Genomic DNA, 19,439 nt, shown 5'->3' on the forward strand with positions numbered 1-19,439 from the left:
GAACTAAACACAATACTGTGCACGGGGTTATCTTTGTTGTTGCACATAATCAATGGTGTCTGGAATTATTGAATCCCTTGATAAAGATGAGCAAAAAATACTGTATAAAATAATATTGTATGCAATTTTTTTGGGGGGGATTATATTATTTTATACTAATACAATTGCTCAGAGAGATCATGTTTAAGATGTAATAAAACAAATCTTTAAAAAAAGTCAAAATGATTGGATCATGTTTTCAATACTCCTGCACACTCCCCTTGCGAGGATAAAAAATATGAGATTGGAGAACACAGGTTTTCCAGTCCAGAGGCTGAGATGGCCATTGCAAAATGTTGATTTTGTGGTCAATTAACCATTTCTTTGTGGATGTTGTCTTGTTGAGATTGTTGCCTTGCTGGAAGATTCACTTGTGGCCAAGGTTCAGCCTCCTCGCAGAGGCAACCAGATTTTTAGCAAAAATGTATTGGTTCTTCATAAAGCAAAACAGCCCAATAAAGATCCACCACCATATTTTACAACAGGGATGAGATTTTCTGAAAAGGCATTGTTCTTTCAGAGGCCGAACCCACCATTGGTGTGCCTGACCAAAGAGCTCCATTTTCATGTCATCTGACCATAGAGCTCTTTGGCTACGCACACCAATGGTGGGTTTGGCCTTCAAAATTACAAATATGCAGAAAATACCTCATATGCATAAGATTTGAGCAAAAAGCTGAGTTTGGTTTCCTCGCAAGGAGAGGGTACTCGAGTACTGAAAACATGAGATGCAATTATTTTGACAGCCATTTTTGAAAATTCTGGACCCCACTAGATACTTTCATATTTCAGTTTTTATTGAGAAATGTACACAGTGATATTCCAAAAGTTACAAATCCAGTCAAATTGAAAAAAGGGACTTGAACAAAAATTGTACAACTCAATAATGCATCAGATTAATAAGTACAAACAGTTGCTACTGCAATACTACAAAACAATAAATTAACACTAACTAGCATGACAGCGATGGACTTTGTGACATCGGCTGATGTAAAAAGGGCTTTATAAATACATTTGATTGACTACGGAGCCATGTGGGCAGACTGATACAGTCATTGCTAAACAATCTCTCTCGGAGAGTCAGAAAGTATTGCCACGGCGATCATCAATCATCATGGTTGTCATGGCGATGGCCATTGCCCCAACGGTTGTCACAGTGACAGGTAGGGTTGGAAGGTCAGTTTTTGGTGGCCTTGAGTAGGCAGGTGAAGAAGGGGTGTCTGAGAGCCTGGTCCAGGGAGAGGCGTTTAGTCGGGTCATACTCCAGCATCTTCTGGACCAAGTCAAACAGCTGTTCGTGGTCAGCACTCTGGGCCGTCATGTATTGCTGAGAGAAGAAGACAGAGGAGATGGTTAGATTCATTGATATCAGCCAACACAGGACACACCAACACTGTGATTCAGAAGGCTTTATATAATTCACAATACAAAATAGGTTCGCCCATATTGCAAGAGGCCCTCCTCACCTTGAGTGGTTTGCAGTGTTTCCTCACATATCTGCCAGAAGAGCTGTGTGCGTCCCAGTCCAGCTTGTAACGATGGACGTACCGACGCTTCCTGGTTTTCTGCAGGAGGTGTACAGGTATGGTGCCAAGGACCCTCTCCATCATAGCCAGGTGTTCTTTACTGTCGTGGGTCTGGAGGAGAAAAGAGAGATGGAGATGAGGCTACATCCAGGACACACTGATCTACCCTTGCATAGAAAGAAGCCTGAACACCTTAAGACGAATGCATGATTTAGAAGGCATTCTAGTATAACGCTGTTGATGTGACAGCAGATAGTCACCCACCTGGAAGAGAGTTGACCCCAGGTAGTACTCGATGAGGATACAGCCCAGACTCCACACGTCACAGGCATGGTCCCAGCCCAAACCTACACACCGAGAGAGAAAAGCATTACGTCACTAACAGAGAAACAAAGGATGCAAGAGCCCCATGTGCCCTGGTTAACAGAAGTGCTATAGGGAATAGGGTGTCATTTGGGACATCTCTCAAGTCTGTAAGCACCTGTATCACATAGCATCAGTAAGTGCCTGGACTATTAATTGGTTGATAAGAGTAAATATTTATTGTACTTTCACTGTAAATATGTAACCCATTGCACTTTTCATATTCCATTTTTTGTGTATTACTCTGTGTTTTAACAAACTATGTACTTTGTCCTTCTGAACAAATTACCAAATGACTTTCCCCCTGGTGAGATAATAAAGTTGATCTAATCATGACTTGGCGTTGTGGCAAAGTTGGTATCTTACCCAGAATGACCTCTGGAGCGCGGTAGTGGCGTGTGGACACTACGGAGGTGTGGTGGTCGTGTTCATACGTGGCATTGCCAAAATCAACCACCTTCACATCCGGGTTCTTCAACGTCCTCTTGTCACGTCTCTGTAGGGCAGAGATGAGTCATGACAAATATTCATTTGAGTTAGTCAGACAGTACACAAAGTCAAGTCATGTAAGGCTTGACAACCAAATCAGTGAACCAAATCAGCAAACTTCAGTTCATTTAAGGTGAGTCCGTGTATTGTCAAATCGGAGAGCAGGTAGATAAGACTCGTACCATTTTGGCATTGTACTCGATGTCGTACTTCGAGTCCACAAACAGAATGTTCTCCGGCTTCAGGTCAGTGTGTGTCAGCTTGTTCTTATGCAGGACTAAAACAAACACAAGCAAAACACAATCAACACAGGCAGGAAAGTAGACAACAACTCGTTTCTATTACACCATATGCTTGGATACACTCGTATTAGGGATGTGCATCTTTTCCTTTCAAGACAATTCGATAAGCATCTAGATAAATGCAGCCTTTGTTTTTTGTCCTCTCCTCCTGGTTCTGAAATCACTATCACCCATAATGAACTTGTCATTTTTGCAGATTAAGTATTTGTAAGTCGCTCTGGATAAGAGCGTCTGCTAAATGACTTAAATGTAAATGTAAATGTTTGAGCTAGTAATCTATCAATATTTATCATTTACAAATGAGCTATGACAAGCCAATGAATATACAGCACAACTTTGGATTTACACCCCCATCTCAAAATCAAATGTAAAAAAAAATATTGTTGAAAGCAAAACAAACAAAACTATTGCTGATGGTGAACCTGAACAATCAAAATAAAATATATTTCAAGTCCCATTCAGCAGGTATAGCCAGATCAGTTGTCTCCGGTAGTTCACTTCTATTCTGGTAAAATATTTTTCAACAGTTGTCACTTTATCATTTTAATGCTGAAGGTGCAAGACCAGGAAAATGAGCGAAGCTGGGCACAGTGCGCAGTTTGACTAGGCTACATATATTGCCTGGGGTTGTTTGGCATGCAAAATGATTTGTAGATCAATGACTGTCAACATAGTCACATGCAGTTCGACACTGAAGGAGAGAACTTATCAGTTGTCACAAAATATTAGGTATTTTCGGAAGGTAGAAAAAATGTAATGTGATTGGTTACGGGTGATGCATAACATTTGAATTGATTTTCTGACTGATGCCTGCTACATTTGGATCAGTTTAGGGTCTGCAGACTGACATCCCTAACTCAAATAACAATCTCTGTCGTCACCACTATTTACAATGTCTGCCTCTCAAATGACACCCATATTCCCCACAAAATGCACTGCATAGAGAAAAATAGGGTGCAATTCAGGACACACACAATAATTCAGCTGTGACATTTAGCAGTGGTCTTATCCAGAGTGGATGGTGGTTACTACCACAGAAATCCTATTCACTGACTATTCCAATACGTTCTAAAATGTAATTTTATGGTAACTACTCACATCGTACGGCTCTGATGATCTGATAGGCCATGATTCTGATGTGTTCTACGGGGAAAGGCTGGAAGTTGTTCTGCTTAAGGAAGTCATAGGTACTGAGCCCCAGCAGCTCAAACGATATACACACGTGGCCATGGTGGTCGAACCAGTCCAGCATCCTCACACACGCACTGAGACAGAAAGAGGGAGGAGAGAGTGGGGAAGGACAGAGACAAAAGAGGGACTTGCATTTACATTTTTGTCATTTAGCAGTTTGCAGTTCCCATGCCTTCCACTAGATGTCAAGTCTTTAGAAACGGTCTTATAAATGAGGGAGTAAGACCAGTCTGAATGAGTGGACCCTGACGTGTCACAGAGCTATTCATGCGAAACCCGAGAGAGTGCATTTCTTGTTTACCTTTTATATTGATGACGTTATTGTCCGGTTGAAATATTATAGATCATTTAGGCTAAAAACAACCTGAGGATTGCATATAAACATCGTTTGACATGTTTCTATGAACTTTACGGATACAATTTGGATTTTTTTGTCTGCCTGTTTTGACTGCGTTTGAGCCTGTGGATTACTGAAGAAAACGCGAACAAAACAGAGGTTTTTGGATATAAAGACTATCGAACAAAAGGAACATTTATTGAGTAAATTAATGTCTTCTGAGTGCCACCATTTGAAGATCATCAAAGGTAAGGGATGAATTTTATCTCTATTTCTGAGTTTTGTAACGCTTCTGCTTGGCTGGTTACGGTTTGTAATAATTTGTCAACTGGGCTATGTTCTCAAATAATCGTAAGGTATGCTTTCGCCGTAAAGCATTTTTAAAAATCTGACACCGTGGTTGGATTCACAAGAAGTTCATCTTTAAACCTATGTAAAATATGTATTGTTTTCTGAATTTTTATAATGAGGTTCTGTATTTGGCGCTCTGCAATCTCACTGGATGTTGGCCAGATGGGACGCTAGCATCTCACATACCCTAGGTTAAGGCAGCTAGCTAGGTAAGATAATGTCTGATATTATTTTATTTTACCTTTATTTTACTAGGCAAGTCAGTTAAGAACAAATTCTTATTTTCAATGACGGCCTAGGAACAGTGGGTTAACTACCTGTTCAGGGGCAGAAGGACAGATTTTGTACCTTGTCAGCTCGGGGATTTGAACTGGCAACCTTTCGGTTACTAGTCCAACGCTCTAACCACTAAGCTACCCTGCCGCCCCAGGGTGACAAACACCGATATTTGATAATTAAAGTGAGATATTTTAGCGATAGTCCATAAGTAAAGTGTAAGCCTGGCAGATAGCCTACTACTGCTGTGTAGCCAACTGCTGCATGTGTGACTGCTTCTCATCTTCGTAATGCAGGGCCAACCTGATTTCTGCTAATGTATGTGGCTTGTTCTAACTGTGTGTGAGACTTACTATCTCCGGTCACAGTCCAGAGAGTTCATCTGCTCCAGCACCTCTACCTCAGCCATGGCCGCCTCACGGTAGCGGTCAATGTTTTTAATGATCTTCAGTGCCATGCGAGCACCACTTCTGGAATCACAGACAACACAAACATCCAACAGTTAAGTCTAGAGAAGGGAGAGGCTTTCAAACGAGAAAGTGAATAACAGATTGAGTTTGTGAGAACATACTGTACACATTCGAGGGGGTCATTCATCTCGGCTCGAGGGAGGTGCTCAAAAGTTAACGGAGAGAGCAGAAAGAGTAGCACAGTCACCGTGACATCCAGAAGTTTCCAGTGAGCGACTTACTTAGAGTGATCGATGCATTCCACGACTTTTCCAAAGGCTCCTTCTCCTAGAGTGGACACAATCTCATCTACAGGGATTAAAGAGTACTAGTTAGAACCAGAGGAGTGACGACTGGCATCCACTACCATGACACCTGATCTGCCACAAAATGGCTGCCGCTAGCACTGATTTGACCTAAGCTGCTTTGTTTGATATGGATTTAGCATTATACTGTCTGCAACTAGAACAGAACAGGGCTCCAAGCCAACAGCACATAAGACACAGTACACACATCACACTAATAATGATGTTATGTAGCAAGGTGTAATACTAATCAACATTTAACAATACAGTGATAAACACTACCCGCCCAAATACAATACATGCCTACAATAGAATGGGTATTTTGCAACAGTACGCCATATCAAAACCAAACTGTAACAACAAAAGAGATATAGATAGTTGACAGAGAAAAAAAGGGGAATATATTCTATACATCTCGCTCTCAGCATGTCTCCCCTGTGATAGACCAGGTGACCCTCGTCATCATCCACAACACTCCTGGATCTTTTCCTGCTCCTGCGATGATGGCTCCTCTGTTGTCCCATCACGACCATCACCACCATCATCAACCATCAACCACCATCATCATCGACCCAGAGAACATCAGGCCAGGCCACCACAACCGGAGGGAACGTGCCATTCATTCATTCAGCGGGGGGGAATCGGACGTGGGGGAAGAGATTCGGATGGATCGGCCCATTCAGAGTGGGTGGGTAGTAGCGAACCAGGCAGCGCCAGCGGACCACAGCGGGAGCAGCACATTCAAATTCAGCCCCACCAGAGAAAGGCATAGGGGGCGTCACCACATAGTGGGTGTTACAGAAGAGAAACACGGCAACAAGAATGTTCATGTGAGAGACTTTCTCAAAGTAAACGGTACAAAAAAAATGATAAGCTATCACAGTGTTGAATATGCTAATATGAATTTGTCTCCTTCAAGTTACAGTTCCTGGTTATCTTCTGACTGTGAATGATAAATATAAAGCTTCCCTTGACTATTCTTATTGAAGCCTCGTAAAGGTGTTTGCTCCTAGTCTGTTAAAGTTATGCCTAGATGATCGTCAGTGAATTTTGGTACTAACATAGGATCCATAAGTCTTTTTTACTGTGGGTGTCGTACATACGGCGAGAAATACACACACAGAATGCTAACACCATTAATAACCATATTGGGAAGGAAAATAAGAAAGTAGGATGTTCTCATACCGAGTAAGAGGAGCGTAAGTGAGAAGGGCTGCGTCTCCGCCCTCGGCGGCTACTGCGTCTGCTGCGGCCGCTCTTGCCGCTCCGACCAGATGATTTGCTGTAGTGGTGCCACTCCTTGTCCCTTTCGCGGTCTCCGTCTCTATCCCTGGAGGCGCCCCTGCTGTCCTCGTCGTAGCCCATCTCCAGGCTGGCTACTCTGGCCCCCTTGTCCTTAGACTCTAGCCTCTGCTGATTCAGGCTGTGGGTCTCCAGGTAATGCCTGAAAGGGAGAAACACAGCTTAGCGACTGACTCCTCCTCCTGCCTACTTAGCCACTGCTTGGTTCCAATGGCTTCACCGACACCCTATCCCAAGGGGCTTTATATGTATTAGTAACAAGCTGATTTACGACTACAGGGTGCTACATCATTATTACAGTGTTCTTGGTGTGAAAGCCTAGAGTCTGGCGTTCAAGCACATGGTAGATTCATAGTTCTAGGGGTAAACTGACGCAACAAACTAGACAGACAGAACAGATCATGACATGTAGGGCGGGAGGTAGCCTAGCGTTATTTACCGAAAGGTAGTTAGTTCGAATCCCCGAGCCGACATGGTGAAAAATGTGTGGTTCTGCCCTTGAGCAAGGCAGTTAACCATCCACAACAACAGCTCTCCGATTTAGGATTGAGTTAAAAGCGGAAGTCAAGTTTTGGTTGGACCTTGTGTGCAATTGACAAAATAAATGTTATCCTTTCATATCAAACCTTTCACATTTATCTATCATAAATATGAGAAGCCGGCTGAATGTATATAATTATGCACAAGCACCCCCCACTCCAATGTGCACACCGGAAAGCATAATAGGTGTCCACTACGACAGTTATTGATGTGGCTTAGTGATGAACCCGTAAAGCCCTTTCAGGAGAGGCTTTGAGGAATGTGGTCTGAAGCAGACCTTCAGAGCCATGATGGCACCCTGGTGGGTGTCAGGTCTCTTCCAGGAAAAGGTCTGCGTCGCTGGGGGACTTAATATTAGAGCTGCCCTGCCCTTTCCTCCTGCCCTGGAAACTTCCACCATGAACTTTGCTCACATAGCATACAGCTCAGGGATGGACACAGAAACTGGAAAGGTTTAACCTTCCAGCAATAAAAAAAAAGACATTGAAAATGTCCAATGACTTCCCATAAGAGTTAAAACTTTGAAAATATAAAGAGCAGGGTTCATACACATTTTGACAAATGGAATTCCATGACTAAGGAATTTTTCAGGATATTGGCAATGAGGCCCATTATCTACATCCCCAGAGTCAGAAACCATTTTTTTTTTTATATATACAGCTGAAGTCGGAAGTTCACATACACCTTAGCCAAATACATTTAAACTCAAGTTTTTCACAATTTCTGACATTTAATCCCATTAAAAATTCCCTGTTTTAGGGCAGTTAGAATCACCACTTTATTTTAAGAATGTGAAATGTCAGAATTATAGTAGAGAGAATGATTTATTTCAGCTTATATTTCATTCATCACATTCCCAGTGGGTCAGAAGTTAACAGACACTCAATTAGTATTTGGTAGTATTGCCTTTAAATTGTTTCACTTGGGTCAAACGTTACAGGCAGCCTTCCACAAGCTTCCCACAATAAGTTGGGTGAATTTTGGCCCATTCCTCCTGACAGAGATGGTGTAACTGAGTCAGGTTTGTAGGCCCCCTTCCTCGCACACTTTTTCAGTTCCACACACAACTGTTCTACAGGCTTGAGGTCAGGGCTTTGTGATGGCCACTGCAATATCTTGACTTTGTTGTCCTTAAGCCATTTTGCCTCAACTTTGGAAGTATGCTTGGGGTCATTGTCCATTTGGAAGACCCATTTGCGACCAAGCTTAAACTTCCTGACTGATGTCTTGAGATGTTGCTTCAATAGATCCACATAATTTTCGTGAAGTGCACCAGTCCCTCCTGCAGCAAAGTAACCCCACAACATGATGCTGCCACCCCGTGCTTCACGGTTGGGATGGTGTTCTTCGGCTTGCAAGCTTCCCCCTTTTACCTACACACATAACAATGGTGATCATGGCCAAACAGTTATTGTTTCATCAGACCAGAGAACATTTCTCCAAAATGTACGATCTTTGTCCCCATGTGCAGTCGCAAACCATAGTCTGGCTTTTTTTGGCGGTTGTGGAGCAGTGGCTTCTTCCTTGCTGAGTGGCCTTTCAGGTTATGTCGATATAGGACTCGTTTTTACTGTGGATAGATACTTTTATACCGGTTTCCTCCAGCGGTATGAGCGGTATGATTGCTGCGTGGTCCCATGGTGTTCATACTTGCGTACTATTGTTTTTACAGATAAACGTGGTACCTTCAGGTGTTTGGAAATTGCTCCCAAGGACGAACCAGGACTTGTGGAGGCCCGCAATTTCTTCTGTGGTCTTGGCTGATTTCATTTTCCCATGATGTCAAGCAAAGAGGCACTGAGATGGAAGGTAGGCCTTGAAATACATCCACAGGCACACTTCCAATTGACTCAAATTATGTCAATCAGAAGCTTCTAAAGCCACAACATAATTTTCTGGAATTTTCCAAGCTGTTTAAAGGCACAGTCAACTTTGTGTATGTAAACTTCTATTACAATGGAATTGTAATACAGTGAATTATAAGTGAAATAATCTGTCTGTAAACAATTGTTTGAAAATGACTTGTGACATGCACAAAGTAGATGTCCTAACCGACTTGCCAAAACCATAGTTTCTTAACAAGAAATTAGTGGAGTGGTTGAAAAATGAGTTTGAATGATTTCAACCTAAGTGTAAATAAACTTTTGACTTCAACTGTAGATATACACATACACAGCCGTTCAAAAGTTTGGAGTCACTTGGAAATGTCCTTGTTTTCCATGAAAACATACATGAAATGAGTTGCAAAATGAATAGGAAACATAGTCAAGACATTGACAAGGTTACAAATACTGATTTTTAATTCAAATAATAATTGTCCTTCAAACTTTGCTTTCATCAAAGAATCCTCCATTTACAGCAATTAAAGTCATGCAGACCTTCGGCATTCTAGTTGTCAATTTGTTGAGGTAATCTGAAGAGATTTCACCCCATGCTTCCTGAAGCACCTCCCACAAGTTGGATTGGCTTGATGGGCACTTCTTACGTACCATATGATCAAGCTGCTCCCACAACAGCTCAATAGAGTTGAGATTGGGTGACTGTGCTGAACACTCCATGATAGACAATACCAGCTGACTGCTTCTTCCCTAAATAGTTATCGCATAGTTTGGTGCTGTGCTTTTGGTCATTGTCTTATTGTAGGAGGAAATTGGCTCCAATTAAGCGCCGTCCACAGGGTATGGCATGGTGTTGCAAAATGGAGTGATGATCTTAATGAAGGCTCTTTTACCCTGTACAAATCTCCCACACTACCACCACCACCAGTGTTCTTTTGTCTATCTTTTAGAATAGACTGACGCGTTTCAGAAGAAAGGACTTAAATTCTGGCCATTTAGAGCCTGTAATCGAACTCACAAATGCTGATGCTCCAGATACTAAACTAGTTTAAATACTCTAAAGAAGAACAGCTACTTTAAAGCAAGGCATGCCTCATAATATAAAATAAAACATAAAGGGTTCAAACAATTATGTATGTTTTCAAAATGCATACTCCCTCCAGCTCACATTGTAAAGTGGTGGGTGATGCGCTGATAGCCTGTTGCCTGCACTTGAATGAATGGGAGGTGCGTCAATCAATTTTTTGAGAGAATATATATATATTTTTTTAATCGTACACCAAAACAATTAATACACAATGGCATTTAGAATTGTTGTGCAATGAATGGGCTTATAAAATCATCTATTACTCCAGCATTAAACAGCTGAGGAGCTGCAGGAGAATCCTGCTCAAAATCGTCTCTGTATGCAGTGCGCATGTTATAGTTGTGTTGGATGAACCAAATGAACCTATAGACGATAAGTATGATAGTCAAATGTATCAAGGTTACACCGAGAACATTAAAACGACTGATGATGAACAAGCAGTTGTCAATTTTTTTAGGTGTAACAGTTGGGATAATGGGTCAATTCCATTAACAACATTTCTCATTCCTGGATTGAGGTACATTTCCTGAGCCATATCGCTTGTCTCAATGTAACCTTGATTGCCTTCTGACCCCTGTGCAGGTCAGTTTAAACAAGCGTGATGGGATTTTTACAATTATTTAACCAGGCAAGTCGGTATGGTTGGTATTTCTAGTAAGTAAAAAGGAGAGATCTAGTTATGGGTTGCTTGAGGATAGGTGGAGCATCTGATAGTTCTGTTGGCGACTACAGTGAAGTGATGACAGATGGGGTCACAATATTTACCCTTCATTTGATTCGAGGTTAAGTCTTCGAGATTTGTTCTCCCTTTCACTGCTGTGCGAATCATCTTGCCTCTGTCGCTTTCGGCTCTCCACTCTCTCCTCCCAGCTGAACTCATTTAGCCAAACACCAGTGGAACGCATTCGCTTTGACTGCCGCATCTGCCACACAAGTGATGCATTTTCACATTAGATACATAACTAGCTAACGTTAAAGCTAGCAACATGGCTAGCTGCCAACAAACGTCGAAAATATTTCAAATCTAAATATAACTAACGTGAAATTAGCTAGCAAGCTAGATATTCGTATACATGTAATATAGTGAATTCAACCATACAATAGGAGACCTATGAAATTATAATTTTGCAAGCATTATCTAGGTAAGTTAGCAAGATAAACATGGTCAATCTATTCTCTTTGTTGCCACTGACTGGCGACTTCTTTGTTCTATATTGCTAATTAGCTAACGTCGTTAGCTTTCTAGCTAACGGTAACTAAAGTTAACTAATAACAAAAATAAGTTAAACGTAAAGTTAGCTGGCTAGACGTAGATAGATAACGTTAGCAACATCTGAGAAACACGCTGTAGTGTCAACACACACAAAAAACGATTGTCAATATTTATTTTCGGGTAAAAAAAAAAAAGTATGGATAGCCAGTTATAGTAACGCTTTAGCTAGCTAGCTTCCTGGTTCGACGACGAAACGTGGAGGCTAGCAAACGGCTTAACATTGAACGGATTATATATGGTTTACGTTCTTCTATGACACATGCAATAACCTGTCCTCACCTTATCTAACGATTGATGTATCCCAAAATACGAATTAATAGGTAAAAAATGTATTTTTCAGTAGCTACTTCTGTACACTGCACAAACTAAACTGCCTACAAAATGGCGAACTCTGCTGCTGGAACTTTCCATACGTAAGTAAATAATTGACGTCAAATGCTGTACTACGCCCAATGCTGGGAATTTTGGAGATTGTAGTTTTTTAAGAACGTTTCCCGTGGGCATTGAGGAAGAGGATGTAGGTTTCCCCTTTTCTTTGTGCAGCAGGCCTGAAATCCACACCATTCCTCACCCTCAGTTGGCCCATTCTGATGAAGGTGTCCCCCGCAGAAACGTAAACTTGTTTGTTTGTCCCGTAAATAAACTCAGACACTGACATCCATGGAGACACCCAGTGTTCGTATTTCTTTATTTCCCTTCCTGGATAGTCACCTGTTGAACTGTCATGGACTAAGTAATGAATGTTTTTGGATTATCAAGTCAAACAGCATTTCCTGATTCTCTCCCCCCCCTAGTATGGTGGGGTACGCTGACAAACTTTTACAGATGTGCAATCCAGAGCATTCTGATGGGCTGTACAGAAACTGCACCGCCCTCAACAGAAACTGCACCGCCCTCAACTGCATGGCTCTCCAGAGGGTGGTGTGGTCTGTGTAACTGATGTGAAACGGCGAGCTTAGTTAGCGGTGCGCGCTAAGTAGCGTTTCAATCGGTTACGTCACTTGCTCTGAGACCTTGAAGTAGTAGTTCCCCTTGCTCTGCAAGGGCCACGGCTTTTGTGGAGCGATGGGTAACGATGCTTCGAGGGTGACTGTTGTCGTTGTGCGCAAAAGGTATGGAGGGACTGTTTAAAATTATACTGTTACAATGCTGTTGACCCGGATTACTGGTTGCTGCGGAAAAAGGAGGGAGGTCAAAAGGGGGGTGAGTCTAACTGATGTGAAACTGCGAGCTTAGTTAGCGGTGCGCGCTAAGTAGCTTTTCAATCGGTTACGTCACTTGCTCTGAGACCTTGAAGTAGTAGTTCCCCTTGCAAGGGCCGAGATGGGTAACGATGCTTCAAGGGTGACTGTTGTCGTTGTGAGCAGAAGGTCCCTGGTTCGCGCCCGAGTATGGGCGAGGGGACTGTTTAAAATTATACTGTTACATCTGCACAACGCATCACCGGGGGCAAACTACCTGCCCTCCATGACATCTACAGCACCCAATGTCACAGGAAGGCCAAAAAGATCAAGTACAACAACCACTGCCTGTTCACACCGCTATCATCCAGAAGGTGAGGTCAGTACAGGTGCATTAAAGCTGGGACCGAGAGATTGAGAAACAGATTCTATCTCAATGCCATCAGACTGCTAAACAGCTATAACTAACTTAGAGAGGCTGCTGCCTACATTGAGACCCAATCACTGGACACTTTAATAAATGGATCACTAGTCACTTTAAATAATGCCACTTTAATAATGTTTACATATCTTACATTACTCAGATCACATGTATATACTGTATTTCATACCATCTACTGCACCTTGCCTATGCCGCTCGGCCATCACTCGTCCATATACTTATATGTGCATATTCTCATTCACCCCTTTAGATTTGTGTGTATTTGGTAGTTGTTGGGGAATTTGCTAGATTACGTGTTAGATATTACTGCACTGTTGGAACTAGAAGCACAAGCATTTCACTACACTCGCATCAACATCTGCTAACCATGTGTATGTGACCATTACAATTTGATTTGATTTAATTATTTCCTGTATGCATATCAAAAAACATGTTTATCTAGTCTAGTAGCTACTAAAATGGTCCCATCAAAACATGCCTCCCCTAGCCCTTGATCATGACTCTCAGATCCGTTACATTACAAAATAATCATTGGGCGAGGGCCTGCTGAGGGGAACAGAGGTCTAAGGCTCTGCATCGCAGGGCTTGAGGCGTCACTACAGACCCAGGTTTGATCCCGGGCTGTGTCACAGTACATTTACATTACATTTACAATTAGCCAGCGTCGTCCAGGTTAGGGAGGGTTTGGCCGGTGGAGCTTTACTTGGCTAATCATACCCTAGCGACTCCTTGTGGTGGGCCAGGCGCCTGCAGACTAATTTTTAAGGTCATCAGTTGAATAGTGTTTCCTCCAACACATTGGTGCAGCTGGCTTCTGGGTTAGCGGGCAGGTGTTAAGGTGTGGTCATGTTTCGGAGGATATATGACTTGACCTTTGCCTCTCCCGAACCCGTTGCGGAGTTGTACCGGTGAGACAAGATCGGTAATAAGATGGTGCCGACAGAGACGCCTCATCTTAGGAAACTATGCAGTATTTTGATTTTTTAATGTATTATTTCTTACATTGTTAACACAGAAAATCTTAACTGTTATTACATACAGCCACAGAAGAACTATTGGATATCAGAGCAGCGAACATTTACATTACATTTACATTTACATTTAAGTCATTTGGAGACGATCTTATCCAGAGGGACTTACAAATGGTGCATTCACCTTATGACATCCAGTGGAACAGCCACTTTACAATAGTGCATCTAAATCTTTTAAGGGGGTGAGAAGGATTACTTTATCGGATAAAGAGAGAGAGAACTTGGGAAGGTTGAACACCAGACGGGCTGCGGCGTTCTGGATGAGTTGTAGGGGTTTAATGGCACAGGCAGGGAGCCCAGCCAGCAGCGAGTTGCAGTAATCCAGACGGGAGATGACAAGTGCCTGGATTAGGACCTGCGCCGCTTCCTGTGTGAGGCAGGGTCGTACTCTGCGGATGTTGTAGAGCATGAACCTACAGGAACGGGCCACCGCCTTGATGTTAGTTGAGAACGACAGGGTGTTGTCCAGGATCACGCCAAGGTTCTTAGCGCTCTGGGAGGAGGACACAATGGAGTTGTCAACCGTGATGGCGAGATCATGGAACGGGCAGTCCTTCCCGGGAGGAAGAGCAGCTCCGTCTTGCCGAGGTTCAGCTTGAGGTGGTGATCCAGACATGCAGAGATGCGATTCGCCACCTGGTCATCAGAAGGGGAAAGGAGAAGATTAATTGTGTGTCGTCTGCATAGCAATGATAGGAGAGACCTGTGAGGTTATGACAGAGCCAAGTGACTTGGTGTATAGCGAGAATAGGAGAGGGCCTAGAACAGAGCCCTGGGGGACAACAGTGGTGAGAGCGCGTGGTGAGGAGACAGATTCTCGCCACGCCACCTGGTAGGAGCGACCTGTCAGGTAGGACGCAATCCAAGCGTGGGCCGCGCCGGAGATGCCCAACTCGGAGAGGGTGGAGAGGAGGATCTGATGGTTCACAGTATCGAAGGCAGCCGATAGGTCTAGAAGGATGAGAGCATGGGAGAGAGAGTTAGCTTTAGCAGTGCGGAGCGCCTCCGTATACAGAGAAGAGCAGTCTCAGTTGAATGACTAGTCTTGAAACCTGACTGATTTGGATCAAGAAGGTCATTCTGAGAGAGATAGCGGGAGAGCTGGCCAAGGACGGCACGTTCAAGAGTTTTGGAGAGAAAAGAAAGAAGGGATACTGGTCTGTAGTTGTTGACATCGGAGGGATCGAGTGTAGGTTTTTTCAGAAGGGGTGCAACTCTCGCTCTCTTGAAGACGGAAGGGACGTAGCCAGCGGTCAGGGATGAGTTGATGAGCGCGGTGAGGTAAGGTAAGGGAGAAGGTCTCCGGAAATGGTCTGGAGAAGAGAGGAGGGGATAGGGTCAAGCGGGCAGGTTGTTGGGCGGCCGGCCGTCACAAGACGCGAGATTTCATCTGGAGAGAGAGGGGAGAAAGAGGTCAGAGCACAGGGTAGGGCAGTGTGAGCAGAACCAGCGGTGTCGTTTGATTTAGCAAACGAGGATCGGATGTCGTCGACCATCTTTTCAAAATGGTTGACGAAGTCATCTGCAGAGAGGGAGGGGGATTCAGGAGGGAGGAGAAGGTGGCAAAGAGCTTCCTAGGGTTAGAGGCAGATGCTTGGAATTTAGAGTGGTAGAAAGTGGCTTTAGCAGCAGAGACAGAGGAGGAACATGTAGAGAGGAGGGAGTGAAAGGATGCCAGGTCCGCAGGGAGGCGAGTTTTCCTCCATTTCCACTCGGCTGCCCGGAGCCCTGTTCTGTGAGCTCGCAATGAGTCGTCGAGCCACGGAGCGGGAGGGGAGGACCGAGCCGGCCTGGAGGATAGGGGACATAGAGAGTCAAAGGATGCAGAAAGGGAGGAGAGGAGGGTTGAGGAGGCAGAATCAGGAGATAGGTTGGAGAAGGTTTGAGCAGAGGGAAGAGATGATAGGATGGAAGAGGAGAGAGTAGCGGGGGAGAGAGAGCGAAGGTTGGGACGGCGCGATACCATCCGAGTAGGGGCAGTGTGGGAAGTGTTGGATGAGAGCGAGAGGGAAAAGGATACAAGGTAGTGGTCGGAGACTTGGAGGGGAGTTGCAATGAGGTTAGTGGAAGAACAGCATCTAGTAAAGATGAGGTCGAGCGTATTGCCTGCCTTGTGAGTAGGGGGAAGGTGAGAGGGTGAGGTCAAAAGAGGAGAGGAGTGGAAAGAAGGAGGCAGAGAGGAATGAGTCAAAGGTAGACGTGGGGAGGTTAAAGTCGCCCAGAACTGTGAGAGGTGAGCCGTCCTCAGGAAAGGAGCTTATCAAGGCATCAAGCTCATTGATGAACTCTCCAAGGGAACCTGGAGGGCGATAAATGATAAGGATGTTAAGCTTGAAAGGGCTGGTAACTGTGACAGCATGGAATTCAAAGGAGGCGATAGACAGATGGGTAAGGGGAGAAAGAGAGAATGACCACTTGGGAGAGATGAGGATCCCGGTGCCACCACCCCGCTGACCAGAAGCTCTCGGGGTGTGCGAGAACACGTGGGCGGACGAAGAGAGAGCAGTAGGAGTAGCAGTGTTATCTGTGGTGATCCATGTTTCCGTCAGTGCCAAGAAGTCGAGGGACTGGAGGGAGGCATAGGCTGAGATGAACTCTGCCTTGTTGGCCGCAGATCGGCAGTTCCAGAGGCTACCGGAGACCTGGAACTCCACGTGGGTCGTGCACGCTGGGACCACCAGTTTAGGGTGGCCGCGGCCACGCGGTGTGGAGCGTTTGTATGGTCTGTGCAGAGAGGAGAGAACAGGGATAGACAGACACATAGTTGACAGGCTACAGAAGAGGCTACGCTAATGCAAGGAGATTGGAATGACAAGTGGACTACACGTCTCGAATGTTCAGAAAGTTAAGCTTACGTAGCAAGAATCTTATTGACTAAAATGATTAAAATGATACAGTACTGCTGAAGCAGGCTAGCTGGCAGTGGCTGCGTTGTTGACTTTGTAGGCTAGCTGGCAGTGGCTGCGTTGTTGACACTACACTAATCAAGTCGTTCCGTTGAGTGTAATAGTTTCTACAGTGCTGCTATTCGGGGGCTAGCTGGCTAGCTAGCAGTGTTGATTACGTTACGTTGCGTTAAAAGAACGACAATAGCTGGCTAGCTAACCTAGAAAATCGCTCTAGACTACACAATTATCTTTGATACAAAGATGGCTATGTAGCTAGCTATGTAGCTAGCTACGATCAAACAAATCAAACCGTTGTGCTGTAATGAAATGAAATGAAAATGTGATACTACCTGTGGAGCGAAGCGGAATGCGACCGGGTTGTTGAGTGCGGAAGTTCTATTCGGTAGATGTTGGCTAGCTGTTGGCTAGCTAGCAGTGTCTCCTACGTTAAGGACGACAAATAGCTGGCTAGCTAACCTCGGTAAATTAAGATAATCACTCTAAGACTACACACTCTAAACTACACAATTATCTTGGATACGAAGACAGCAAAGACAACTATGTAGCTAGCTAACACTACACTAATCAAGTCGTTCAGTTGAGTGTAATAGTTTCTACAGTGCTGCTATTCGGTAGCGACGTCAACTTACCAACATTAATCCAGGAATGCAGGTGCTTCTACACCTGCATTGCTTGCTGTTTGGGGTTTTAGGCTGGGTTTCTGTACAGCACTTTGAGATATCAGCTGATGTACGAAGGGCTATAAAAATAAATTTCATTTGATTTTGATTTGATTTGGGCACCCAGGGCATTTGATCTGATCCCAGAGGCCGACCCAAAACAACGTAGCCGCAGAAGAGGTAGATGGAGCGGCCTGCTGGTCAGACTTCGAAGGCATGCGCACCACCCACCGCTTCCGAGTATATTACGAGGCAATGTCCAGTCTCGAGATAACAAGGTAGACAAAATTAGGGCACAGGTTGCTTTCCAGAGAGACATCAGGGATTGTAACATACTCTTTCATCGAGACATGGCTCTCTCAGGATATGTTGTCGGAGTCGGTACAGCCACCTGGATTCTTTATGATTCGGGCCGACAGAAATAAACATCTCTCTGGGAAGAAGGGCTGAGGTGTATGCTTCATAATTAACGACTCATGGTGTAATCGTAACAACACACAGGAACTCAAGTCCTTTTGTTCACCTGACCTAGAATTCTTCACAATCAAATGTCGACCATATTATCTCCCAAGAGAATTCTCGTCGGTTATTGTCACTGCTGTGTATATCCCCCCTCAAGCCAATACCACAACGGCCTCAAGGAACTTCACTGGACTCTATGCAAACTGGAAACCATATATCCTGAGGCTGCACTGATTGTAGCTGGGGATTTTAACAAAGCAAATTTGAGAACAAGGCTACCTAAATTCTATCAGCATATTGATTGTAGCACTCGTGCGGGCAATACACTGTGACTATCGGAACTAGAAGAACAAGCATTTTGCTACACTCGCAATAACATCTGCTAACCATGTGTATGTGACCAATACAATTTTATTTTATTGTATTGAAATTGGGAGGAAAAGGGGGTAAAAAGATAAATAATCAGACTTTCATATTAGCGAGAAATTATTTTCTAAAAACCTAAAGGTTAAATTGATACATACCATGTTAGGGTTTGTGTTCCCACACAGCCATGTTCCCATTTTACAGCGCTTGTTTACGGAAAACAAATGAAAGATGAGATAACCTGTGCTAATTAGCTATCTAGCATGCTCCGAACACCTGTGTGTAAGTGTAACTCGGGAACTGTAGCGCAAGTGTAGTTTCGTTGGATGCAGGAACCCATAGCTGTATGGATCTGGGCAAAAATGCAACAGTAAGTGTAGCTTTTTTATTTGAAGGATTAGTTCTCGCTGGTGAAAGCCATATAAAGATGATTATTGACATTTCTCAACGTTAAAACATAGTGGCGGGATTGTAGTTCACATGAGCCAGTCGTGGGCAAAGCTAATGGCTGAAAATGGCTGTTTGGGTGCTCATGCCTTCCCTAGACCTGGGTGAATAACAAGTTCAATTTTATTAAATAGTTTGGGGCATGACCTCATCTCCTCGGAGCCAGATGATAATGACAGGTAGCCCTATGCTGGGCAGCTGGCATCGAAAACCCTCCGCTGTGAGAAAGGAGTTCCAATGATGGGCTTAAAGGTTATTATGCTGGTGGTAGGGA

At 43.9% G+C, this 19,439-nt stretch overlaps 1 protein-coding gene across 2 annotated transcripts; it reads right to left on the minus strand.

Moving 5' to 3' along the window:
• Nucleotides 1-815: 815 nt before the first annotated feature.
• LOC118375848 (dual specificity protein kinase CLK4-like) lies at nt 816-12,096 on the minus strand. Of its 2 annotated transcripts, XM_035762474.2 has the most exons (12): nt 11,948-12,096; nt 11,161-11,318; nt 6,814-7,072; nt 6,041-6,140; nt 5,566-5,632; nt 5,228-5,344; nt 3,818-3,984; nt 2,600-2,694; nt 2,295-2,424; nt 1,830-1,912; nt 1,506-1,676; nt 816-1,366 (listed from the first exon to the last, which is right to left on the minus strand). In XM_035762474.2, the coding sequence occupies exons 2-12, from the start codon at nt 11,316-11,318 to the stop codon at nt 1,217-1,219; spliced, it is 1,497 nt and encodes a 498-aa protein (XP_035618367.1). In that variant the 5' UTR covers nt 11,948-12,096; the 3' UTR covers nt 816-1,216. The 2 variants fall into 2 exon arrangements, with proteins under 2 accessions (XP_035618367.1, XP_035618375.1); XM_035762482.2 differs by lacking the exons at nt 6,041-6,140; nt 11,161-11,318; nt 11,948-12,096 and having other exon boundaries at nt 6,814-6,963.
• Between the last annotated feature and the right edge of the window lie 7,343 nt (nt 12,097-19,439).

This window comes from Oncorhynchus keta, chromosome 4 (assembly GCF_023373465.1).
Source record: "Oncorhynchus keta strain PuntledgeMale-10-30-2019 chromosome 4, Oket_V2, whole genome shotgun sequence".
Classification (NCBI taxonomy): Eukaryota; Metazoa; Chordata; class Actinopteri; order Salmoniformes; family Salmonidae; genus Oncorhynchus; species Oncorhynchus keta.

Bases quoted from the DNA above. Each gene is read 5' to 3' on its own strand.
- LOC118375848 (XM_035762474.2), bottom strand. From the start codon at position 11,318: ATGCGGCAGTCAAAGCGAATGCGTTCCACTGGTGTTTGGCTAAATGAG. The intron at 1,913-2,294 runs GTAAGATACCAA...CTCGGTGTGTAG, and splicing joins CGCTCCAGAGGTCATTCTGG to GTTTGGGCTGGGACCATGCC. The intron at 1,677-1,829 runs GTGGGTGACTAT...TTTCTCCTCCAG, and splicing joins TGGGGTCAACTCTCTTCCAG to ACCCACGACAGTAAAGAACA.